General features: G+C 46.9%; 1 protein-coding gene across 1 annotated transcript in view; it reads right to left on the bottom strand.

The window, feature by feature from the left end:
- The window catches only part of LOC139365240 (rab11 family-interacting protein 4A-like), an 89121-nt gene that overhangs the window by 21203 nt on the left and 40418 nt on the right, over positions 1-27500 (bottom strand). Inside the window, 1 exon segment of the mRNA XM_071102742.1 lies at positions 1983-2164. Within this exon segment, the coding sequence (XP_070958843.1) occupies positions 1983-2164 (182 nt within the window).

The raw sequence follows: 27500 nt of genomic DNA, 5'->3' as shown, positions 1-27500 counted from the left end.
CCCTCTAATCAGGGACTGATTTAGACCTGGGACACCAGGAGGGTGATTCCCCTCTAATCAGGGACTGATTTAGACCTGGGACACCAGGAGGGTGATTCCCCTCTAATCAGGGACTGATTTAGACCTGGGACACCAGGAGGGTGATTCCCCTCTAATCAGGGACTGATTTAGACCTGGGACACCAGGTGGGTGATTCTCCTCTAATCAGGGACTGACTTAGACCTGGGACACCAGGAGGGTGATTCCCCTCTAATCAGGGACTGATTTAGACCTGGGACACCAGGAGGGTGATTCCCCTCTAATCAGGGACTGATTTAGACCTGGGACACCAGGAGGGTGATTCCCCTCTAATCAGGGACTGATTTAGACCTGGGACACCAGGAGGGTGATTCTCCTCTAATCAGGGACTGATTTAGACCTGGGACACCAGGAGGGTGATTCCCCTCTAATTAGGGTCTGATTTAGACCTGGGACACCAGGAGGGTGATTCCCCTCTAATTAGGGACTGATTTAGACCTGGGACACCAGGTGGGTGATGTTAACTATCAGGTAGAACAGAAAACCAGCAGGACTCTGGAACTTGTTGGATAAGATTTGAATACCCCTTCCCTAGAAACTCAGAACGTCTGAAAACACTGTCTGGAGTATAGCAATATGGAGCCAATTCCACCTAGCCTATCATAGGGCCCATTCCACCTAGCCTATCAGATGGCCCATTCCACCTAGCCTATCAGAGGGCCCATTACACCTAGCCAATAGCAGTCCCACAAGTCTACAAGAAGTGCTTATGGCAGGTTGGGGCTACTACAGCCCTGGTCAGATAGATGGTACTACAGCCATGGTCAGATAGATGGTACTACAGCCATGGTCAGATAGATGGTACTACAGCCATGGATGCCACTACAGCCATGGTCAGATAGATGGGACTACAGCCATGGTCAGATAGATGGTACTACAGCCATGGTCAGATAGATGGTACTACAGCCATGGTCAGATAGATGCTACTACAGCCATGGATGCCACTACAGCCATGGTCAGATAGATGGGACTACAGCCATGGTCAGATAGATGGGACTACAGCCATGGTCAGATAGATGGGACTACAGCCATGGTCAGATAGATGGGACTACAGCCATGGTCAGATAGATGGGACTACAGCCATGGTCAGATAGATGGGACTACAGCCATGGTCAGATAGATGGGACTACAGCCATGGTCAGATAGATGGTATTACAGCCATGGTCAGATAGATGGTATTACAGCCATGGTCAGATAGATGGTACTACAGCCATGGTCAGATAGATGGGACTACAGCCATGGTCAGATAGATACTACTACAGCCATGGTCAGATAGATGGGACTACAGCCATGGTCAGATAGATGGTACTACAGCCATGGTCAGATAGATGGTACTACAGCCATGGTCAGATAGATACTACTACAGCCATGGTCAGATAGATACTACTACAGCCATGGTCAGATAGATACTACTACAGCCATGGTCAGATAGATGCTACTACAGCCATGGTCAGATAGATACTACTACAGCCATGGTCAGATAGATACTACTACAGCCATGGTCAGATAGATACTACTACAGCCATGGTCAGATAGATGGTGGCAGATAGATACTACTACAGCCATGGTCAGATAGATGGGACTACAGCCATGGTCAGATAGATACTACTACAGCCATGGTCAGATAGATGGTACTACAGCCATGGTCAGATAGATGGTACTACAGCCATGGTCAGATAGATGGTACTACAGCCATGGTCAGATAGATGGTACTACAGCCATGGTCAGATAGATGGTATTACAGCCATGGTCAGATAGATGGTATTACAGCCATGGTCAGATAGATACTACTACAGCCATGGTCAGATAGATGGTACTACAGCCATGGTCAGATAGATGGTGGCAAAAATCTGATTGAAAATCAATAACCGGTATAATCTGTGACATCATAACGTCACACTTACTTGTTGAACAGTCCACCTAGCCCCTCCTCCTTCTCGTTGCTCCGCCCCCCGTCAGAGGTGTCAGAGCCCACGCCGCTCTCATTGGTGCTGTCCATGTCACAACACTCCCCCTGCTCCACCCTGCAGTCTGGGTATGGACGGGTACACATGATGATGGGAGGGCCCAGTCGGGCCTCGCCGTTCTGGAGCGAGAGAGAGGGGAGAGAGGGAGCATAGGGGGAGAGGGAGCATAGGGGGAGGGGGGGGAGAGGGGGAGAGGGATAATAGGGGGAGGGAGGGGGGAGGGGGAGAGAGAGGGAGGGGTAGGGGGGGAGAGAGAGGGAGGGGTAGGGGGGGGAGAGAGAGGGAGGGGTAGGGGGGGAGAGAGAGGGAGGGGTAGGGGGGAGAGAGAGGGGGAGAGGGATCATAGGGGGAGGGAGGGGGGAGGGGGAGAGAGAGGGAGGGGTAGGGGGGAGAGAGGGAGGGGTAGGGGGGGAGAGAGGGAGGGGTAGGGGGAGAGAGAGAGGGGTAAGGGGGAGAGAGAGAGGGGTAGGGGGAGAGAGGGGGGGGAGAGGGAGGGGGAGAGAGAGGGAGGGGGAGGGGGAGAGAGAGGGAGGGGTAGAAAGGGGGAGAGAGAGGGAGGGAGGGGTAGAGAGGGGGAGAGAGAGGTAGAGAGGGGGAGAGGTAGAGAGGGGTAGAGAGAGGGAGGGGTAGAGAGAGGGAGGGGTAGAGAGAGGGAGGGGTAGAGAGAGGGAGGGGTAGAGAGAGGGAGGGGTAGAGAGAGGGAGGGGTAGAGAGGGGGAGAGGTAGAGAGGGGGAGAGGTAGAGAGGGGGAGAGAGAGGGAGGGTAGAGAGGGGGAGAGGTAGAGAGAGAGGGAGGGTAGAGAGGGGGAGAGGTAGAGAGGGGGAGAGAGAGGGGACATTAGTCAACCATCACCGTTATTCAACTCAACATGCTGGAGACAGAAAACAGTGTTTCCTCTACGTTGTTGTCTTGGCGGAGCACACGGCCAGCTTCCAGACCCTGAACAATAAAACATTTAACACCCATCATCTAGTACCCACAGCTAAGAGCACCCTCAGTCTAGTACCCACAGCTAACAGCACCCTCAGTCTAGTACCCACAGCTAAGAGCACCCTCAGTCTAGTACCCACAGCTAAGAGCACCCTCAGTCTAGTACCCACAGCTAAGAGCACCCTCAGTCTAGTACCCACAGCTAAGAGCACCCTCAGTCTAGTACCCACAGCTAAGAGCACCCTCAGTCTAGTACCCACAGCTAAGAGCACCCTCAGTCTAGTACCCACAGCTAAGAGCACCCTCAGTCTAGTACCCACAGCTAAGAGCACCCTCAGTCTAGTACCCACAGCTAAGAGCACCCTCAGTCTAGTACCCACAGCTAAGAGCACCCTCAGTCTAGTACCCACAGCTAAGAGCACCCTCAGTCTAGTACCCACAGCTAAGAGCACCCTCAGTCTAGTACCCACAGCTAAGAGCACCCTCAGTCTAGTACCCACAGCTAAGAGCACCCTCAGTCTAGTACCCACAGCTAAGAGCACCCTCAGTCTAGTACCCACAGCTAAGAGCACCCTCAGTCTAGTACCCACAGCTAAGAGCACCCTCAGTCTAGTACCCACAGCTAAGAGCACCCTCAGTCTAGTACCCACAGCTAAGAGCACCCTCAGTCTAGTACCCACAGCTAAGAGCACCCTCAGTCTAGTACCCACAGCTAAGAGCACCCTCAGTCTAGTACCCACAGCTAAGAGCACCCTCAGTCTAGTACCCACAGCTAAGAGCACCCTCAGTCTAGTACCCACAGCTAAGAGCACCCTCAGTCTAGTACCCACAGCTAAGAGCACCCTCAGTCTAGTACCCACAGCTAAGAGCACCCTCAGTCTAGTACCCACAGCTAAGAGCACCCTCAGTCTAGTACCCACAGCTAAGAGCACCCTCAGTCTAGTACCCACAGCTAAGAGCACCCTCAGTCTAGTACCCACAGCTAAGAGCACCCTCAGTCTAGTACCCACAGCTAAGAGCACCCTCAGTCTAGTACCCACAGCTAAGAGCACCCTCAGTCTAGTACCCACAGCTAAGAGCACCCTCAGTCTAGTACCCACAGCTAAGAGCACCCTCAGTCTAGTACCCACAGCTAAGAGCACCCTCAGTCTAGTACCCACAGCTAAGAGCACCCTCAGTCTAGTACCCACAGCTAAGAGCACCCTCAGTCTAGTACCCACAGCTAAGAGCACCCTCAGTCTAGTACCCACAGCTAAGAGCACCCTCAGTCTAGTACCCACAGCTAAGAGCACCCTCAGTCTAGTACCCACAGCTAAGAGCACCCTCAGTCTAGTACCCACAGCTAAGAGCACCCTCAGTCTAGTACCCACAGCTAAGAGCACCCTCAGTCTAGTACCCACAGCTAAGAGCACCCTCAGTCTAGTACCCACAGCTAAGAGCACCCTCAGTCTAGTACCCACAGCTAAGAGCACCCTCAGTCTAGTACCCACAGCTAAGAGCACCCTCAGTCTAGTACCCACAGCTAAGAGCACCCTCAGTCTAGTACCCACAGCTAAGAGCACCCTCAGTCTAGTACCCACAGCTAAGAGCACCCTCAGTCTAGTACCCACAGCTAAGAGCACCCTCAGTGAACCAGCACATTCAATTCAATACAACCCAGGCAGTGGTGGACCACTGGTAGGGCAGAGAAGAGCGTCTCAGAAACCCCTCCCTTCCTCCATTCTTTCCACTCTCTCCCTCCCTCCCATCCCTCCTTCCCTCCCCTCCCTCCCCTCCCTCCCTCCCATCCCTCCCCTCCCTCCCATCCCTCCTTCCCTCCCCTTCTCCCATCCCCTTCTCCCATCCCTCCTTCCCTCCCCTTCTCCCATCCCCCCTCCCCTTCCTCCCTCCCTCCCATCCCTCCTTCCCTCCCATCCCTCCTTCCCTCCCCCTCTTCCTTTCCTCTCCTCTCCCTTTCCTCTCCCTCTCTCTGAAGGATATCTACAGCAGTTTTAGTAAACCTGTGATTTAATGATCGCTCGTTAGTCTTCTCCACGTCTGTCTGACAGACTAACAACATCACGCCCTCATCACGACCTTTAAAAAGGGATTTATGTGTAGAGTAGTTACTGTGTTGATTATCTGACCTGTAACAGTCTCTCTAGGGGCTGGTAATGTCTGTGTTGATTATCTGACCTGTAACAGTCTCTCTAGGGGCTGGTAATGTCTGTGTTGATTATCTGACCTGTAAGTCTCTCTAGGGGCTGGTAATGTCTGTGTTGATGACTATCTGACCTTAAACAGTCTCTCTAGGGGCTGGTAATGTCTGTGTTGATTATCTGACCTGAAACAGTCTCTCTAGGGGCTGGTAATGTCTGTGTTGATTATCTGACCTGTAACAGTCTCTCTAGGGGCTGGTAATGTCTGTGTTGATTATCTGACCTGTAACAGTCTCTCTAGGGGCTGGTAATGTCTGTGTTGACTATCTGACCTGAAACAGATTCTCTAGGGGCTGGTAATGTCTGTGTTGACTATCTGACCTCTCTCTCTGTAATCATTAAGGACTGAGGAGTTTTTCAGGATTAAAATGAACAGAATGGAGGTAAGCACAGGCAAAGTCCTAGAGAAAAACCTGGTTCTGTCTGCTTTCCACCAGACACTGGGAGATAAATTCACCTTTCAGCAGGACAATAACCTAAAACACAAGGCCAAATATACACTGGAGTTTTGACTTAAATCTTCTTGAAAATCTATGGCAAGACATTAAAATGGTTATCTAGCAATGATCAACAACCAATTTGAAAAGAGCTTGAAGAATTTTGAAAAGAACAATGGGCAAATGTTGCGCAATCCATGTGTGGAAAGCTGTTAGAGACTCACCCAGAAAGACTCACAGCTGTAATCGCTGCCAAAGGTGCTTCTACAAAGTCCTGACTCAGGGGTGTGAATACTTACGTAAATTAGATATTTATGTATTTATTTTTCAATAAATTTGCTAAAAATGTCTAAAAACATGTTCACTTTGTCATTATGGGGTGTTGTGATGTCATTATGGGGTATTGTGATGTCATTATGGGGTATTGTGATGTCATTATGGGGTATTGTGATGTCATTATGGGGTATTGTGATGTCATTATGGGGTATTGTGATGTCATTATGGGGTATTGTGATGTCATTATGGGGTATTGTGATGTCATTATCGGGTATTGTGTGCAGATGGGTGAAAAAAACAACAACAATTTAATACATTTTGAAATCATGCCGTAACAACAAAATGTGGAATAAGTCAAAGGGTATGAATGCCTTCTGAAGGCCCTGTATCCATGTGTGCATTAAGTTATTATTATTTATAATTGTGGCAGGTGTGGTCCTCCATAAACTACATGACATAAATGCATAATGAGGAGACATGAAGGGCGTTTCAGAGTTCAGCAGTAGAGAACATTGGGTAGTGACTGGACCACTGGCCTAGATCTGTTTGCTCCTGTTCAGGAGTGTCTGTGATTGTGTGTAAATAATACATACACGTCTGTCTGGCATCACCAGACTGCTCTACCACTGGGACACACACACACACACACACACACACACAACATTGAATCAACATGAACATCAATGTCATTGTAATGAATGGTAGAGAGGGCAGTCCTCCTGAGAGGTTATAGAGGGTAACAGAAGGCTCTACCCTGGTTATAGAGGGGAACAGAAGGCTCTAACCTGGTTATAGAGGGGAACAGAAGGCTCTAACCTGGTTATAGAGGAGAACAGAAGGCTCTAACCTGGTTATAGAGGGGAACAGAAGGCTCTACCCTGGTTATAGAGGGTAACAGAAGGCTCTAACCTGGTTATAGAGGGTAACAGAAGGCTCTAACCTGGTTATAGAGGAGGGAAACAGAAGGCTCTAACCTGGTTATAGAGGAGGGAAACAGAAGGCTCTAACCTGGTTATAGAGGAGGGAAACAGAAGGCTCTAACCTGGTTATAGAGGGAAACAGAAGGCTCTAACCTGGTTATAGAGGAGAACAGAAGGCTCCAGAGAGGCTCTAACCTGGTTATAGAGGGGAACAGAAGGCTCTAACCTGGTTATAGAGGGGAACAGAAGGCTCTAACCTGGTTATAGAGGGGAACAGAAGGCTCTAACCTGGTTATAGAGGGGAACAGAAGGCTCTACCCTGGTTATAGAGGGTAACAGAAGGCTCTAACCTGGTTATAGAGGGTAACAGAAGGCTCTAACCTGGTTATAGAGGAGGGAAACAGAAGGCTCTAACCTGGTTATAGAGGAGGGAAACAGAAGGCTCTAACCTGGTTATAGAGGGAAACAGAAGGCTCTAACCTGGTTATAGAGGGTAACAGAAGGCTCTAACCTGGTTATAGAGGGGAACAGAAGGCTCTAACCTGGTTATAGAGGGGGACAGAAGGCTCTAACCTGGTTATAGAGGGGGACATAAGGCTCTAACCTGGTTATAGAGGAAGGCTCTAACCTGGTTATAGAGGGTAACAGAAGGCTCTAACCTGGTTATAGAGGGTAACAGAAGGCTCTAACCTGGTTATAGAGGAAGGCTCTAACCTGGTTATAGAGGGGAACAGAAGGCTCTAACCTGGTTATAGAGGGTAACAGAAGGCTCTAACCTGGTTATAGAGGAAGGCTCTAACCTGGTTATAGAGGGGAACAGAAGGCTCTAACCTGGTTATAGAGGGTAACAGAAGGCTCTAACCTGGTTATAGAGGAAGGCTCTAACCTGGTTATAGAGGGGAACAGAAGGCTCTAACCTGGTTATAGAGGGGAACAGAAGGCTCTAACCTGGTTATAGAGGGGGACAGAAGGCTCTAACCTGGTTATAGAGGGGGACATAAGGCTCTAACCTGGTTATAGAGGAAGGCTCTAACCTGGTTATAGAGGGTAACAGAAGGCTCTAACCTGGTTATAGAGGGTAACAGAAGGCTCTAACCTGGTTATAGAGGGGAACAGAAGGCTCTAACCTGTTTATAGAGGGGAACAGAAGGCTCTAACCTGGTTATAGAGGGTAACAGAAGGCTCTAACCTGGTTATAGAGGAAGGCTCTAACCTGGTTATAGAGGGTAACAGAAGGCTCTAACCTGGTTATAGAGGGTAACAGAAGGCTCTAACCTGGTTATAGAGGGTAACAGAAGGCTCTAACCTGGTTATAGAGGGGAACAGAAGGCTTTAACCTGGTTATAGAGGGGAACAGAAGGCTCTAACCTGGTTATAGAGGGGAACAGAAGGCTCTAACCTGGTTATAGAGGGGAACAGAAGGCTCTAACCTGGTTATAGAGGGGAACAGAAGGCTTTAACCTGGTTATAGAGGAAGGCTCCAGAGAGGCTTTAACCTCTGTTAAAGAGAAAGCTCTCTGTTATATGGTTTATGCCAAACCACACCCTCCCCATTCTCTCTCTCACACACACACACCCCCTTTCCATTCACACTAGTGCCAGTCTAGACTGGCTCAGTTCACTCCAGGTGTTCACAGCAGGTGGCTGTCAAACTTTGGAACCCATTCACCCCCCCCTCTCTTTCTCTCTCTCACTCCCCCCCCCCCCCCCCCCACTATCTTTCTCTCCCTCACTCCCCTCCCTCACTCACTCCTTCACCCCCACCCACTCCTCTCTCTCAATCTCTCCTCCTTGTCCCCCCCCGCCACACACGCCCGTCCTCTCCTCTTTGACACCCCATCTCTCTCTATCGTTTTCAGCTGTATCCAAGCGGCTGGTTCTGACTGCCAACAGCAGATCCCTTTACAACAAACCACACCCTCCCCATTCACACCAAACAGCCCCCAAAACCCCATTCACACACACACACTCACGACAGCCCCCAAAACCCCATTCACACCAAACAGCCCCCAAAAACCCCATTCACACACACAACAGACAGCCCCCAAAACCCCATTCACACCAAACAGCCCCCAAAAACCCCACTCACACACACACACACACACACACACACACACACACACAACAGACAGCCCCCCAAAACCCCATTCACACACACACACCAGACAGCCCCCAAAAACCCATTCCCACACACACACAGCCCCCAAAAACCCATTCCCACACACACACAGCCCCCAAAAGCCCATTCCCACACACATACCAGACAGCCCCCAAAAAACCCATTCACACACACCAGACAGACCCCCAAAACCCCATTTACACACACACAGCCCCCAAAAATCCCATTCCCACACACACACACCAGACAGCCCCAAAACCCCATTCACACACACCAGACAGCCCCCAAAACCCCATTCCCACACACACACACCAGACAGCCCCCAAAACCCCCTTCACACACACCAGACAGCCCCCAAAACCCCATTCACACACACCAGACAGCCCCCAAAACTCCATTCCCACACACACACACACCAGACAGCCCCCAAAACCCCATTCACACACACCAGACAGCCCCCAAAACCCCATTCCCACACACACACACACCAGACAGCCCCCCCAAAAAACCCATTCACACACACCAGACAGCCCCCCCAAAAAACGCATTCCCACAGACACAGTGAATCTTCTCTGCCGACACGCGTGTGTGTTGCCACTTTGACCTCCAACGGCTAGTTACTGGAGTACAGCTGCCTGCGACATTACTGCTTAAATAGCAGTTAATACCTTCAAGCGCGCGCGTGCACACACACTGTCTACTTAGCATGTGAACAGAGTGCACCCTTTAGTTCTTAGTGGCTGAACAGATAACAGGCTAACGAGAGGATCGGCTAATCCAGTTATTTTAGTCCAGGTGGGGAACACTGAATGAACGGACACACACACACACACACACACACACACACACACACACACACACACACACACACACACACACACACACACACACACACACACACACACACACACAATCTGTAGGAAAGCTTAGCACAGTACATCACCTTCTAGTAGACTGCAGTAAAGCTGGACACCAGGGCTGGGTGGTGTCTGGAACCTCACCATGCTAATCACCATACTTACAGTTGGAGTCGGAAGTTTACATACACTCCATTAGTATTTGGTAGCGTTGCCTTTAAATTGTTTAACTTGGGTCAAACATTCCGGGTCGCCTTCCACAATATACAGTGGGGCAAAAAAGTATTTAGTCAGCCACCAATTGTGCAAGTTCTCCCACTTAAAAAAGATGAGAGAGGCCTGTAATTTTCATCATAGGTACACTTCAACTATGACAGACAAAATTAGAAAAAAAATCCAGAAAATCACACTGTAGGGTTTTTAATGAATTTATTTGCAAATTATGGTGGAAAATAAGTATTTGGTCACCTACAAACAAGCAAGATTTTTGGCTCTCACTGACCTGTAACTTCTTCTTTAAGAGGCTCCTCTGTCCTCCACTCGTTACCTGTATTAATGGCACCTGTTTGAACTTGTTATCAGTATAAAGGACACCTGTCCACAACCTCAAATAGTCACACTCCAAACTCCACTATGGCCAAGACCAAAGAGCTGTCGAAGGACACCAGAAACAAAATTGTAGACCTGCACTAGACTGGGAAGACTGAATCTGCAATAGGTAAGCAGCTTGGTTTGAAGAAATCAACTGTGGGAGCAATTATTAGGAAATGGAAGACATAGAAGACCACTGATAATCTCCCTCGATCTGGGGCTCCACGCAAGATCTCACCCCGTGGGGTCAAAATGATCACAAGAACGGTGAGCAAAAATCCCAGAACCACACGGGGGGACCTAGTGAATGACCTGCAGAGAGCTGGGACCAAAGTAACAAAGCCTACCATCAGTAACACACTACGCCGCCAGGGACTCAAATCCTGCAGTGCCAGACGTGTCCCCCTGCTTAAGCCAGTACATGTCCAGGCCCGTCTGAAGTTTGCTAGAGAGCATTTGGATGATCCAGAAGAAGATTGGGAGAATGTCATATGGTCAGATGAAACCAAAATATAACTTTTTGGTAAAAACTCAACTCGTCGTGTTTGGAGGACAAAGTATGCTGAGTTGCATCCAAAGAACACAATACCTACTGTGAAGCATGGGGGTAGAAACATCATGCTTTGGGGCTGTTTTTCTGCAAAGGGACCAGGACGACTGATCCGTGTAAAGGAAAGATTGATCCGTGTAAAGGAAAGATTGAATGGGGCCATGTATCGTGAGATTTTGAGAGATTTTGAGTGAAAACCTCCTTCCATCAGCAAGGGCATTGAAGATGAAACGTGGCTGGATCTTTCAGCATGACAATGATCCCAAACACACCGCCCGGGCAACGAAGGAGTGGCTTCGTAAGAATCAAATCAAATCAAATGTATTTATATAGCCCTTCGTACATCAGCTGATATCTCAAAGTGCTGTACAGAAACCCAGCCTAAAACCCCAAACATCAAGCAATGCAGGTGTAGAAGAACAGTGGCTAGGAAAAACTCCCTAGAAAGGCCAAAACCTAGGAAGAAACCTAGAGAGGAACCAGGCTATGTGGGGTGGCCAGTCCTCTTCTGGCTGTGCCGGGTGGAGATTATAACAGAACATGGCCAAGATGTTCAAATGTTCATAAATTACCAGCATGGTCGAATAATAATAAGGCAGAACAGTTGAAACTGGAGCAGCAGCACGGTCAGGTGGACTGGGGACAGCAAGGAGTCATCATGTCAGGTATTCCTGGGGAAGAAGCATTTCAAGGTCCTGGAGTGGCTTAGCCAGTCTCCAGATCTCAACCACATAGAAAATCTTTGGAGGGAGTTGAAAGTCCGTGTTGCCCAGCAACAGCCCCAAAACATCACAGCTCTAGAGGAGATCTGCATGGAGGAATGGGCCAAAATACCAGCAACAGTGTGTAAAAACCTTGTGAAGACTTACAGAAAATGGTTGACCTCTGTCATTGCCAACAAAGGGTATATAACAAAGTATTGAGATAAACTTTTGTTATTGACCAAATACTTATTTTCCACCATCATTTGCAAATAAATGTATTAAAAACCCTACAGTGTGATTTTCTGGATTTTTTTCCCCTCATTTTGTCTGTCATAGTTGAAGTGTACCTATGATGAAAATTACAGGCCTCTCTCATCTTTTTAAGTGGGAGAACTTGCACAATTGGTGGCTGACTAAATACTTTTTTGCCCCACTGTATATATATCTGCATCTATATCTGAATCTATATCTACATCTGCATCTACATCTACATCTGCATCTGCATCTATATCTGCATCTATATCTATATCTGCATCTATATCTATATCTGCATCTACATCTACATCTGCATCTATATCTGCATCTATATCTGCATCTACATCTACATCTGCATCTGCATCTATATCTGCATCTACATCTGCATCTATATCTGCATCTATATCTGCATCTATATCTACATCTACATCTGCATCTACATCTATATCTGCATCTATATCTGCATCTACATCTACATCTGCATCTGCATCTATATCTGCATCTATATCTGCATCTACATCTATATCTGCATCTATATCTGCATCTATATCTGCATCTACATCTATATCTGCATCTACATCTGCATCTACATCTATATCTGCATCTACATCTATATCTGCATCTACATCTGCATCTACATCTATATCTGCATCTATATCTGCATCTGCATCTGCATCTATATCTGCATCTGCATCTACATCTACATCTGCATCTGCATCTATATCTGCATCTATATCTATATCTGCATCTATATCTATATCTGCATCTATATCTATATCTGCATCTACATCTACATCTACATCTGCATCTATATCTGCCACTACATCTGCATCTACATCTGCATCTACATCTATATCTGCATCTATATCTGCATCTACATCTACATCTATATCTGCATCTGCATCTATATCTGCATCTATATCTGCATCTACATCTATATCTGCATCTACATCTGCATCTACATCTATATCTGCATCTATATCTATATCTGCATCTGCATCTACATCTGCATCTATATCTGCATCTATATCTGCATATATATCTATATCTGCATCTGCATCTATATCTGCATCTATATCTGCATCTATATCTGCATCTATATCTGCATCTATATCTGCATCTGCATCTATATCTATATCTGCATCTATATCTGCATCTATATCTGCATCTATATCTGCATCTACATCTATATCTGCATCTATATCTGCATCTATATCTATATCTGCATCTGCATCTATATCTGCATCTATATCTGCATCTATATCTGCATCTATATCTATATCTGCATCTGCATCTATATCTGCATCTGCATCTATATCTGCATCTATATCTGCATCTGCCACTATATCTGCATCTATATATGCATCTATATCTATATCTATATCTGCATCTATATCTATATCTGCATCTACATCTATATCTGCATCTATATCTATATCTGCATCTATATCTGCATCTACATCTATATCTGCATCTATATCTATATCTGCATCTATATCTATATCTGCATCTACATCTATATCTGCATCTATATCTGCATCTATATCTATATCTGCATCTATATCTGCATCTATATCTATATCTATATCTGCATCTACATCTACATCTACATCTATATCTATATCTATATCTGCATCTATATCTATATCTACATCTATATCTATATCTACATCTATATCTACATCTATATCTGCATCTATATCTGCATCTATATCTGCATCTATATCTATATCTGCCACTATATCTGCATCTATATCTGCATCTACATCTATATCTGCCACTATATCTGCATCTATATCTATATCTGCCACTATATCTGCATCTACATCTATATCTGCCACTATATCTGCATCTACATCTACATCTATATCTGCATCTATATCTGCATCTACGTCTATATCTGCATCTACGTCTATATCTGCATCTATATCTGCATCTATATCTGCATCTACATCTATATCTATATCTGCCACTATATCTGCATCTACATCTACATCTATATCTGCATCTACGTCTATATCTGCATCTACGTCTATATCTGCATCTATATCTATATCTACGTCTATATCTGCATCTATATCTATATCTACGTCTATATCTGCATCTACGTCTATATCTGCATCTACGTCTACATCTATATCTGCATCTATATCTATATCTGCATCTACATCTATATCTGCATCTATATCTGCATCTATATCTGCATCTACATCTATATCTATATCTATATCTGCATCTATATCTATCTGCATTTACATCTGCATCTACATCTATATCTACACCTATATCTGCATCTATATGAGAGAGAGAACGACAGAAACAGAGAGAGAGAAACAGACAGAGAGAAAGAACGGCAGAAATAGAGAGAGAAAAACAGAGACAGAGACAGAGAGAGACGGAGAGACAGAGGACACAGAGTTGGAACAAAGGACACAGTTAGTCTACTGCAGCATTCACTCTTTCTCTCCATGCAGACACACTCTCTCCATGCAGACACACTCTCTCCATGCAGACACACTCTCTCCATGCAGACACACTCTCTCCATGCAGACACACTCTCTCCATGCAGACACACTCTCTCCATGCAGACACACTCTCTCCATGCAGACACACTCTCTTACCGTGAAGTCCATTACAGGGGGGCTCTCTCCTCTCCTCTGAAGTGTGCTGTCCATTCCTGATTCCACTGCCACAGACATCCACACACATCCACACACACTGCCCAGACACGGGTAATCCACACCCTCCTAACAATTACCGTCTGCACGTGTGTTGTTCAGTCACACTATAGATCGTTCATACACACGTGTTGTTCAGTCACAATATAGATCGTTCATACACACACACACACGTGTGTATGCCAGGTCCGAACACACACACACACACAGTCCAATAGGTCCAGCCCAAACAGTATTCCTCCAATTACAATCCACAGAAATTTTGATAGAAGAAGACCAGCGACGAACACACTACACCAGCGCTCCAGCACTGAACCGTCAACAGAACAGCTAACTCACTATACCGTCAACAGAACAGCTAACACACTATACCGTCAACAGAACAGCTAACACACTATACCGTCAACAGAACAGCTAACACACTATACCGTCAACAGAACAGCTAACACACTGTACCGTCAACAGAACAGCTAACACACTGTACCGTCAACAGAACAGCTAACACACTATACCGTCAACAGAACAGCTAACACACTATACCAGCGCTGTACCGTCAACAGAACAGCTAACACACTATACCAGCGCTGTACCGTCAACAGAACAGCTAACACACTATACCAGCGCTGTACCGTCAACAGAACAGCTAACACACTATACCAGCGCTGTACCGTCAACAGAACAGCTAACACACTATACCGTCAACAGAACAGCTAACACACTGTACCGTCAACAGAACAGCTAACACACCCTTGCTCACACACACTGACACTGCAGCGTGCCGGTTTGAATTTGAACACACACTGACGCTTAGGCAACAGTTACCAGGTTAAAGCCACACCTCCCACTGTACACCACCTCCCTCCTGGCTGTTGCTAGGTAACTGTTCAGCTGGGCCGGCCTCTAGCGGTGACATCAACTAGATTGAGTCTGGCATTGGGATATTATTTTAGACCTGAGGAAAGAGTGCCTCCTACTGGCCCTCCAACACCACTTCCAGCAGCATCTGGTCTCCCATCCAGGGACTGACCAGGACCAACCCTGCTTAGTTTCAGAAGCAAGCCAGCAGTTGGATGCAGGGTGGTAACATTGTAAATACAACCTATATTTATGTTTATTTATTTTCCCTTTAGTACTTTAACTAAAACATTTAAATATTTACATATGAAATGTAGGAATTATTTTGGAAGTGTAATGTTTACTATTCATTTTTTTATAGTTTAATTCGCTTTTGTTTATTGTCTATTTCACTTGCTTTGGCAATGTAAACATATGTTCAATTGAATTGAATTGAGAGAGAGAGAGACACACACAGAGAGAGAAAGGAGAGAGAGAAGGGAATTAGAGAAAGAAAGAGAGAACACCCAGTCTTGCCATGCATAATAATTACTCCTCATGCCAATGGCAAACATGCAGGACCCAAGCTGCTGGAGTCAGGGTTAGCTGTTGGGGAGGAGAGACACTGTGAGGGAGAGACACATGGGCTTACACCTGTACAGGTACACACCTGGGCCAAGTCTACGGGTACACACCTGGGCCGAGTCTACGGGTACACACCTGGGCCGAGTCTACGGGTACACACCTGGGCCGAGTCTACGGGTACACACCTGGGCCGAGTCTACGGGTACACACCTGGACCGAGTCTACGGGTACACACCTGGACCGAGTCTACGGGTACACACCTGGACCGAGTCTACGGGTACACACCTGGACCGAGTCTACGGGTACACACCTGGACCGAGTCTACGGGTACACACCTGGGCCGAGTCTACGGGTACACACCTGGACCGAGTCTACGGGTACACACCTGGGCAGAGTCTACGGGTACACACCTGGACCGAGTCTACGGGTACACACCTGGGCCGAGTTTACAGGTACACACCTGGGCCGAGTCTACGGGTACACACCTGGGCCGAGTCTACGGGTACACACCTGGGCCGAGTTTACAGGTACACACCTGGGCAGAGTCTACGGGTACACACCTGGACCGAGTCTACGGGTACACACCTGGGCCGAGTCTACAGGTACACACCTGGACCGAGTCTACGGGTACACACCTGGGCCGAGTCTACGGGTACACACCTGGGCCGAGTCTACATGCACTGTGGGAGACACATAGGCTACACCTGGGTTGTATTCATTATTGTAAAAAGTTTTGCAATTGAAAATGAAATGGAGTTTTTCATATTAGATGAATTCAGGAAGATCCCTCCCTGTTTCAGTCTGTTTTCTTCCATTTGATTCCTAATGAACACAACCCTGAGATGCATTCAGGCGGTGGTAAAGTCATTCTGTCATTACAGTAGGAGGTGATGTCTGAGTGAAGCTGTACCTGTCATTACAGTAGAAGGTGATGTCTGAGTGAAGTTGTACCTGTTGTACCTGTCATTACAGTAGGAGGTGATGTCTGAGTGAAGTTGTACCTGTCATTACAGTAGAAGGTGATGTCTGAGTGAAGTTGTACCTGTTGTACCTGTCATTACAGTAGGAGGTGATGTCTGAGTGAAGTTGTACCTGTCATTACAACAGAAGGTGATGTCTGAGTGAAGTTGTACCTGTTGTACCTGTCATTACAATAGAAGGTGATGTCTGAGTGAAGTTGTACCTGTCATTACAGTAGAAGGTGATGTCTGAGTGAAGTTGTACCTGTTGTACCTGTCATTACAGTAGGAGGTGATGTCTGAGTGAAGTTGTACCTGTCATTACAGTAGGAGGTGATGTCTGAGTGAAGTTGTACCTGTCATTACAATAGAAGGTGATGTCTGAGTGAAGTTGTACCTGTCATTACAATAGAAGGTGATGTCTGAGTGAAGTTGTACCTGTCATTACAGTAGGAGGTGATGTCTGAGTGAAGTTGTACCTGTTGTACCTGTCATTACAGTAGGAGGTGATGTCTGAGTGAAGTTGTACCTGTTGTACCTGTCATTACAGTAGGAGGTGATGTCTGAGTGAAGTTGTACCTGTTGTACCTGTCATTACAGTAGAAGGTGATGTCTGAGTGAAGTTGTACCTGTCATTACAGTAGGAGGTGATGTCTGAGTGAAGTTGTACCTGTCATTACAGTAGAAGGTGATGTCTGAGTGAAGTTGTACCTGTTGTACCTGTCATTACAATAGAAGGTGATGTCTGAGTGAAGTTGTACCTGTTGTACCTGTCATTACAATAGGAGGTGATGTCTGAGTGAAGTTGTACCTGTCATTACAATAGAAGGTGATGTCTGAGTGAAGTTGTACCTGTTGTACCTGTCATTACAATAGAAGGTGATGTCTGAGTGAAGTTGTACCTGTTGTACCTGTCATTACAATAGAAGGTGATGTCTGAGTGAAGTTGTACCTGTCATTACAATAGAAGGTGATGTCTGAGTGAAGTTGTACCTGTCATTACAGTAGGAGGTGATATCTGAGTGAAGTTGTACCTGTTGTACCTGTCATTACAGTAGAAGGTGATGTCTGAGTGAAGTTGTACCTGTTGTACCTGTCATTACAACAGAAGGTGATGTCTGAGTGAAGCTGTACCTGTTGTACCTGTCATTACAGTAGGAGGTGATGTCTGAGTGAAGCTGTACCTGTTGTACCTGTCATTACAGTAGGAGGTGATGTCTGAGTGAAGTTGTACCTGTTGTACCTGTCATTACAGTAGGAGGTGATGTCTGAGTGAAGTTGTACCTGTCATTACAGTAGGAGGTGATGTCTGAGTGAAGTTGTACCTGTCATTACAGTAGAAGGTGATGTCTGAGTGAAGTTGTACCTGTCATTACAATAGAAGGTGATGTCTGAGTGAAGTTGTACCTGTTGTACCTGTCATTACAGTAGAAGGTGATGTCTGAGTGAAGTTGTACCTGTTGTACCTGTCATTACAGTAGGAGGTGATGTCTGAGTGAAGTTGTACCTGTCATTACAGTAGAAGGAGATGTCTGAGTGAAGTTGTACCTGTTGTACCTGTCATTACAGTAGGAGGTGATGTCTGAGTGAAGTTGTACCTGTCATTACAGTAGAAGGAGATGTCTGAGTGAAGTTGTACCTGTTGTACCTGTCATTACAGTAGGAGGTGATGTCTGAGTGAAGTTGTACCTGTTGTACCTGTCATTACAGTAGAAGGTGATGTCTGAGTGAAGTTGTACCTGTTGTACCTGTCATTACAGTAGGAGGTGATGTCTGAGTGAAGTTGTACCTGTCATTACAGTAGAAGGATATGTCTGAGTGAAGTTGTACCTGTTGTACCTGTCATTACAGTAGGAGGTGATGTCTGAGTGAAGTTGTACCTGTTGTACCTGTCATTACAGTAGAAGGTGATGTCTGAGTGAAGTTGTACCTGTTGTACCTGTCATTACAGTAGGAGGTGATGTCTGAGTGAAGTTGTACCTGTCATTACAGTAGAAGGAGATGTCTGAGTGAAGTTGTACCTGTTGTACCTGTCATTACAGTAGGAGGTGATGTCTGAGTGAAGTTGTACCTGTCATTACAGTAGAAGGAGATGTCTGAGTGAAGTTGTACCTGTTGTACCTGTCATTACAGTAGGAGGTGATGTCTGAGTGAAGTTGTACCTGTCATTACAGTAGAAGGTGATGTCTGAGTGAAGTTGTACCTGTTGTACCTGTCATTACAGTAGAAGGTGATGTCTGAGTGAAGTTGTACCTGTCATTACAGTAGAAGGTGATGTCTGAGTGAAGTTGTACCTGTCATTACAGTAGAAGGTGATGTCTGAGTGAAGTTGTACCTGTCATTACAGTAGAAGGTGATGTCTGAGTGAAGTTGTACCTGTTGTACCTGTCATTACAGTAGGAAGTGATGTCTGAGTGAAGTTGTACCTGTCATTACAGTAGAAGGTGATATCTGAGTGAAGTTGTACCTGTCATTACAGTAGAAGGTGATGTCTGAGTGAAGTTGTACCTGTCATTACAGTAGAAGGTGATGTCTGAGTGAAGTTGTACCTGTTGTACCTGTCATTACAGTAGAAGGTGATGTCTGAGTGAAGTTGTACCTGTCATTACAACAGAAGGTGATGTCTGAGTGAAGCTGTACCTGTTGTACCTGTCATTACAATAGAAGGTGATGTCTGAGTGAAGTTGTACCTGTTATTACAGTAGGAGGTGATGTCTGAGTGAAGTTGTACCTGTCATTACAGTAGAAGGTGATGTCTGAGTGAAGTTGTACCTGTCATTACAATAGAAGGTGATGTCTGAGTGAAGTTGTACCTGTTGTACCTGTCATTACAGTAGGAGGTGATGTCTGAGTGAAGTTGTACCTGTTGTACCTTTCATTACAGTAGAAGGTGATGTCTGAGTGAAGTTGTACCTGTCATTACAGTAGAAGGTGATGTCTGAGTGAAGTTGTACCTGTCATTACAGTAGGAGGTGATGTCTGAGTGAAGTTGTACCTGTCATTACAGTAGGAGGTGATGTCTAAGTGAAGTTGTACCTGTCATTACAATAGAAGGTGATGTCTGAGTGAAGTTGTACCTGTCATTACAGTAGAAGGTGATGTCTGAGTGAAGTTATACCTGTCATTACAGTAGGAGGTGATGTCTGAGTGAAGTTGTACCTGTCATTACAGTAGGAGGTGATGTCTGAGTGAAGTTGTACCTGTTGTACCTGTCATTACAGTAGGAGGTGATGTCTGAGTGAAGTTGTACCTGTCATTACAGTAGAAGGTGATGTCTGAGTGAAGTTGTACCTGTTGTACCTGTCATTACAGTAGAAGGTGATGTCTGAGTGAAGTTGTACCTGTTGTACCTGTCATTACAGTAGGAGGTGATGTCTGAGTGAAGTTGTACCTGTTGTACCTGTCATTACAGTAGAAGGTGATGTCTGAGTGAAGTTGTACCTGTCATTATAGTAGAAGGTGATGTCTGAGTGAAGTTGTACCTGTCATTACAGTAGGAGGGGATGTATGAGTGAAGTTGTACCTGTCATTACAGTAGGAGGTGATGTCTGAGTGAAGTTGTACCTGTTGTACCTGTCATTACAATAGAAGGTGATGTCTGAGTGAAGTTGTACCTGTCATTACAATAGAAGGTGATGTCTGAGTGAAGTTGTACCTGTCATTACAGTAGAAGGTGATGTCTGAGTGAAGTTGTACCTGTTGTACCTGTCATTACAGTAGAAGGTGATATCTGAGTGAAGTTGTACCTGTCATTACAGTAGGAGGTGATGTCTGAGTGAAGTTGTACCTGTCATTACAGTAGAAGGTGATGTCTGAGTGAAGTTGTACCTGTCATTACAGTAGGAGGTGATGTCTGAGTGAAGTTGTACCTGTTGTACCTGTCATTACAGTAGGAGGTGATGTCTGAGTGAAGTTGTACCTGTCATTACAATAGAAGGTGATGTCTGAGGGAAGTTGTACCTGTTGTACCTGTCATTACAGTAGAAGGTGATGTCTGAGTGAAGTTGTACCTGTCATTACAGTAGGAGGTGATGTCTGAGTGAAGTTGTACCTGTTGTACCTGTCATTACAGTAGGAGGTGATGTCTGAGTGAAGCTGTACCTGTCATTACAGTAGAAGGTGATATCTGAGTGAAGTTGTACCTGTTGTACCTGTCATTACAGTAGAAGGTGATGTCTGAGGGAAGTTGTACCTGTTGTACCTGTCATTACAGTAGAAGGTGATGTCTGAGTGAAGTTGTACCTGTCATTACAGTAGGAGGTGATGTCTGAGTGAAGTTGTACCTGTCATTACAACAGAAGGTGATGTCTGAGTGAAGCTGTACCTGTTGTACCTGTCATTACAGTAGGAGGTGATGTCTGAGTGAAGTTGTACCTGTTGTACCTGTCATTACAGTAGAAGGTGATGTCTGAGTGAAGTTGTACCTGTCATTACAGTAGGAGGTGATGTCTGAGTGAAGCTGTACCTGTTGTACCTGTCATTACAGTAGGAGGTGATGTCTGAGTGAAGTTGTACCTGTCATTACAGTAGGAGGTGATGTCTGAGTGAAGTTGTACCTGTCATTACAGTAGGAGGTGATGTCTGAGTGAAGTTGTACCTGTCATTACAGTAGAAGGTGATGTCTGAGTGAAGTTGTACCTGTCATTACAGTAGGAGGTGATGTCTGAGTGAAGTTGTACCTGTCATTACAATAGAAGGTGATATCTGAGTGAAGTTGTACCTGTTGTACCTGTCATTACAGTAGGAGGTGATATCTGAGTGAAGTTGTACCTGTTGTACCTGTCATTACAGTAGGAGGTGATGTCTGAGTGAAGTTGTACCTGTCATTACAGTAGAAGGTGATGTCTGAGTGAAGTTGTACCTGTCATTACAGTAGAAGGTGATGTCTGAGTGAAGTTGTACTTACATGTACTGCTGGCTGTGTAGACATCTAGAAGGCTAGCTGGCTGTGCTACAAACACTGCTACCACACCTGCCCTTCTTTCTCTCTGGTGTGTTAAGGGGTTCAGAACAAGTGGAGGAGGGCACACTGGCGCCACTTGTGGCAGCTTTATGTAACTGCACCTAAACAGAATACCTGCCTCTGGGCCAGATTGAGGCACACCTGAGTTAACCGAGCTTTATTTTGAAACCAACATTGTTCAGACCTTCACATCTGAATGGATTCAGAGATTATCTTGATGAAATGGAACAAGCCTGTGCACATATAAAGAAAGATAAATCCCAGTGCACAGCAGTACGTACATCCTGGTGTTGTTTTGGCAGAACAACCAGTATTCACAAACAAGAGTAAAAACCCACACACTACAAACCCCAGGCTGAACATAATAACAGCTGCTATGGATCTATCTGTCTTCCTGACCTGTCTGTCTCTGTCTCCTGGGACCTGTCTGTCTCTGTCTCCCTGACCTGTCTGTCTCTGTCTCCCTGACCTGTCTGTCTCTGTTTCCCTGACCTGTCTGTCTCTGTCTCCCTGACCTGTCTGTCTCTGTCTCCTGGGACCTGTCTGTCTCTGTCTCCCTGACCTGTCTGTCTCTGTCTCCTGTGACCTGTCTGTCTCTGTCTCCCTGACATGTCTGTCTCTGTCTCCTGGGACCTGTCTGTCTCTGTCTCCCTGACCTGTCTGTCTCTGTCTCCCTGACCTGTCTGTCTCTGTTTCCCTGACCTGTCTGTCTCTGTCTCCCTGACCTGTCTGTCTCTGTCTCCTGGGACCTGTCTGTCTCTGTCTCCCTGACCTGTCTGTCTCTGTCTCCTGGGACCTGTCTGTCTCTGTCTCCCTGACCTGTCTGTCTCTGTCTCCTGGGACCTGTCTGTCTCTGTCTCCTTGAATGTGACTGAGATCCTCCCTCCTCCTCAGGACCATTGATTTTCATCAGCTGACCATCCAAAATGGAAGCCGTGCACCAACCTTGATCCCATCTGTGACGTCTGATCTTTCTTGATACTGTATCCCATTTATTGATTTATTTTGGTTTTCTTGAATTTCCTGATGTATACGCAATTCAGCTTTTAGCTGCCATGTTTAGTGGAATAAACTAAACTAATCCCCACTCAGTACATAGCAACAGGTAGCAACAGGTTAGAGAGGCGGACTAGAAGGTTGTCAGTTCAAATCCCAAACCAGGTATAATGAACTACTGGGTTCAGATCCAAGACCAGGTATAATGAACTACTGGGTTCAGATGAACTACTGGGTTCAGATCCCAGACCAGGCATAATGAACTACTGGGTTCAGATCCCAGACCAGGCATAATGAACTACTGGGTTCAAATCCCAGGCCAGCTATAATGAACTACTGGGTTCAGATCCCAGACCAGGTAGTATAAACTACTGGGTTCAGATCCCAGACCAGGCATAATGAACTACTGGGTTCAGATGAACTACTGGGTTCAGATCTCAGACCAGGCATAATTAACGACTGGGTTCAGATCCCAGACCAGGCATAATGAATTACTGGGTTCAGATCACAGACCAGGCATAATGAATTACTGGGTTCAGATCTCAGACTAGGCATAATTAACTACTGGGTTCAGATCTCAGACCAGGCATAATTAACGACTGGGTTCAGATCCCAGACCAGGCATAATGAATTACTGGGTTCAGATCACAGACCAGGCATAATGAATTACTGGGTTCAGATCCCAGACTAGGCATAATGAACTACTGGGTTCAGATCCCAGACCAGGCATAATGAACTACTGGGTTCAGATCCCAGACCAGGTATAATGAACTACTGGGTTCAGATCCCAGACTAGGCATAATGAACTACTGGGTTCAGATCCCACACCAGGCATAATGAACTACTGGGTTCAGATCCCAGGTGCTCACACATAGAGACAGCACACACACATCCTTGATAATGTGCAACACTCTCTCTCTCTCTCTCTCTCTCTCTCTCTCTCTCTCTCTCTCTCTCTCTCTCTCTCTCTCTCTCTCTCTCTCTCTCTCTCTCTCTCTCTCTCTCTCTCTCTCTCTCTCTCTCTCTCTCTCTCTCTCTCTCTCTCTCTCTCTGTAGCTATACAACATCGCCCTCTAGTGAAAAATATTAAACATAGCAGCACAGCATATTCACTGCATCATATTCCCATAAAGATTAATGAGCCTAATAAAAGTAGAACTGCTTATAGTCAGTAGATTCATATATAGTTTTAATGACTGACATACAGTCTCCCTATAAAACCTGTGAGCCAGCTCAGTACACATTACTGTGGCTTAGGATCTAAAGGAGGTCAAATAGGCTGTCTCTCTGTCTCTCTCTCTCTCTCTCTCTCTCTCTCACTCCCTCAGTCAGAGAGCAATCAGACCAGCTACACTCTCAGCAACAAAGCACTGTATACAAAAAAACTGTCTGGACTCAAGCCACACCTTCCTAGTCATTTAATCTCACTGACAAACCTACAGGTAGAGAGAGAGAGAAAGAGAGAGAGAGAGAGAGAGAGAGAAAGAGAAAGAGAGAGAAAGAGAGAGAGTATGTGTGTGTGTGGGTTGTTTGTGTGTCAGCAACACCACTAGACATAGAGAGAGAGAGCGAGAGAGTGTGTGTGTGTGTGGGTTGTTTGTGTGTCAGCAACACCACTAGACATAGTGATATACTGACACGGTGGAAGGAAACAAATTGTATTATCTGAAGCATTTACCACAGGGAGGCCAGAGGAAGCAATCTCTAATACACACACACACACACACACACACACACACACACTTGCCCGGAACGCCCAGAGCAATCTCCTACAGACAGGGAAGGTGAAAGAGGAAATTCACTAATCGCCGAGGCAATGTCAGAATACAAAAACTGACTGGACTGACACACGCATACTCTCTCTCTCTCTCTCTCTCTCTCTCTCTCTCTCTCTCTCTCTCTCTCTCTCTCTCTCTCTCTCTCTCTCTCTCTCTCTCACTCTCTCGCTCTCTCTCACTCTTTCTCACTCTTTCTCTCTCTCTCTCTCTCTCTCTCTCATGCTCTCATGCTCTCTCTCTCTCTCTCTCTCTCTCTTTTCTCTCTGTCTGTCTGAGAGGTAGTGTTCTCATACAGACTGAACAGCTTGGCAGGAAAACAACCAAACTGCCAACAGTAGAACAACAACAGAACAGAACGCTAACAGAATGATCAGATATAGGACTGGTCTCAGTGGTCTAACAGGGCGTGAGGACAATGTGACCAGGCAGGGGAGAGGGAGGAAGGGAAGGAGACCACTGCTGGTACGTCCATTGATCGAGGCTCTCACCCTTATCAGAATGATGAAATCTAAACCAGCAGAGAACTGAACACCACTATAAGAGGTCTAGCCCACAAACATGGTAGAAGCAGAGGGAACGGCAGGATCTCCTGTTTCTGTAGTGAGACAGCTTGATGTACAGTACACCCCCTGGACAGGACACTAGTCTATCTCCTGTTTCTGTAGTGAGACAGCTTGATGTACAGTACAACCCCTGGACAGGACACTAGTCTATCTCCTGTTTCTGTAGTGAGACAGCTTGATGTACATTACACCCCCTGGACAGGACACTAGTCTATCTCCTGTTTCTGTAGTGAGACAGCTTGATGTACAGGACACCCCCTGGACAGGACACTAGTCTATCTCCTGTTTCTGTAGTGAGACAGCTTGATGTACAGGACACCCACTGGACAGGACACTAGTCTATCTCCTGTTTCTGTAGAGAGACAGCTTGATGTACAGGACACCCCCTGGACAGGACTCTAGTCTATCTCCTGTTTCTGTAGAGAGACAGCTTGATGTACAGGACACCCCCTGGACAGGACACTAGTCTATCTCCTGTTTATGTAGTGAGACAGCTTGATGTACCAGTACACCCCCTGGACAGGACACTAGTCTATCTCCTGTTTCTGTAGAGAGACAGCTTGATGTACAGTACACCCACTGGAAAGGACACAAGTCTGTAGCAGGACCTTACCCCCAATCTTTCTCCTTAATGCTGAGTGCCAAGCACAGAGGCATCAGGTCCCAAATTATACTTTTTTTAGTACTTTTATCCCATTTTCTTCCCATATGGTAGTTACAGTCTTGTAGAAAAAGAAACGCACACCTATTTAGACGAGGTGCTGGCTAGCGGAGTAGAACACCTATTAAGACGAGGTGCTGGCTAGCGGAGTAGAACACCTATTTAGACGAGGTGCTGGCTAGCGGAGTAGAACACCTATTTAGACGAGGTGCTGGCTAGCGGAGTAGAACACCTATTTAGACGAGGTGCTGGCTAGCGGAGTAGAACACCTATTTAGACGAGGTGCTGGCTAGCGGAGTAGAAAACTTGAAAATAAAAGAGAGCCGGAACACTCTAGGAGCTCAGATGCCCAACATTTTTTTAATTACCAACGTTTCGACAGCCAAGCTGTCTTCATCAGGGTACGACCATACCTCATCATCATACTTCATCATACCCTGATGAAGACAGTGCGGCTCTCTTTTATTTTCAAGTTACAGTCTGGTCCCATCTCTGTAACTTCCCTACGGACTCGGGAGAGGTGAAGGTCACGACCCTGCCGAGCCATACCGCTTCTTGATACATTGCTCGTGTAACCAGGAAGCGAGCCGCACCAAATGTGTCGTAGGAAACATCGTCCAACTGGCGACCGGGAGTCGGGCATGCAGGCGCCCCGGCCCGCCACAAGGAGTCGATAGAGAGCGATGGGACAAGGAAATCCCGGCCGGCCAAACACTCTCCTAACCCGGACGACGCTGGGCCAAACTCTCCCCTAACCCGGACGACGCTGGGCCAAACCCTCCACTAACCCGGACGACGCTGGGCAGAACCCTCCCCTAACCCGGACGACGCTGGGCAGAACCCTCCCCTAACCCGGACGACGCTGGGCCAAACCCTCCACTAACCCGGACGACGCTGGGCAGAACCCTCCCCTAACCCGGACGACGCTGGGCCAAACCCTCCCCTAACCCGGACGACGCTGGGCCAAACCCTCCCCTAACCCGGACGACGCTGGGCCAAACCCTCCCCTAACCCGGACGACGCTGGGCCAAACCCTCCACTAACCCGGACGACGCTGGGCAGAACCCTCCCCTAACCCGGACAACGCTGGACGACGCTGGGCCAAACTCTCCCCTAACCCGGACGACGCTGGGCAGAACCCTCCCCTAACCCGGACGACGCTGGGCCAAACCCTCCCCTAACCCGGACGACGCTGGGCCAAACCCTCCACTAACCCGGACGACGCTGGGCAGAACCCTCCCCTAACCCGGACAACGCTGGACGACGCTGGGCCAAACTCTCCCCTAACCCGGACGACGCTGGGCCAAACCCTCCCCTAACCCGGACAACGCTGGGCCAAACCCTCCCCTAACCCGGACGACGCTGGGCAGAACCCTCCACTAACCCGGACGACGCTGGGCCAAACCCTCCCCTAACCCGGACGACGCTGGGCCAAACCCTCCCCTAACCTGGACGACGCTGGGCCAAACCCTCCCCTAACCCGGACGATGCTGGGCAGAACCCTCCCCTAACCCGGACGACGCTGGGCCAAACCCTCCCCTAACCCGGACGACGCTGGGCCAAACCCTCCACTAACCCGGACGACGCTGGGCAGAACCCT

The sequence above is a fragment of the Oncorhynchus clarkii genome, chromosome 13 (assembly GCF_045791955.1).
Source record: "Oncorhynchus clarkii lewisi isolate Uvic-CL-2024 chromosome 13, UVic_Ocla_1.0, whole genome shotgun sequence".
Taxonomy (NCBI): Eukaryota; Metazoa; Chordata; class Actinopteri; order Salmoniformes; family Salmonidae; genus Oncorhynchus; species Oncorhynchus clarkii.
The sequence above is the reverse complement of the archived record's forward strand: the minus strand, read 5'-3'. Positions and strand labels throughout refer to the sequence as shown.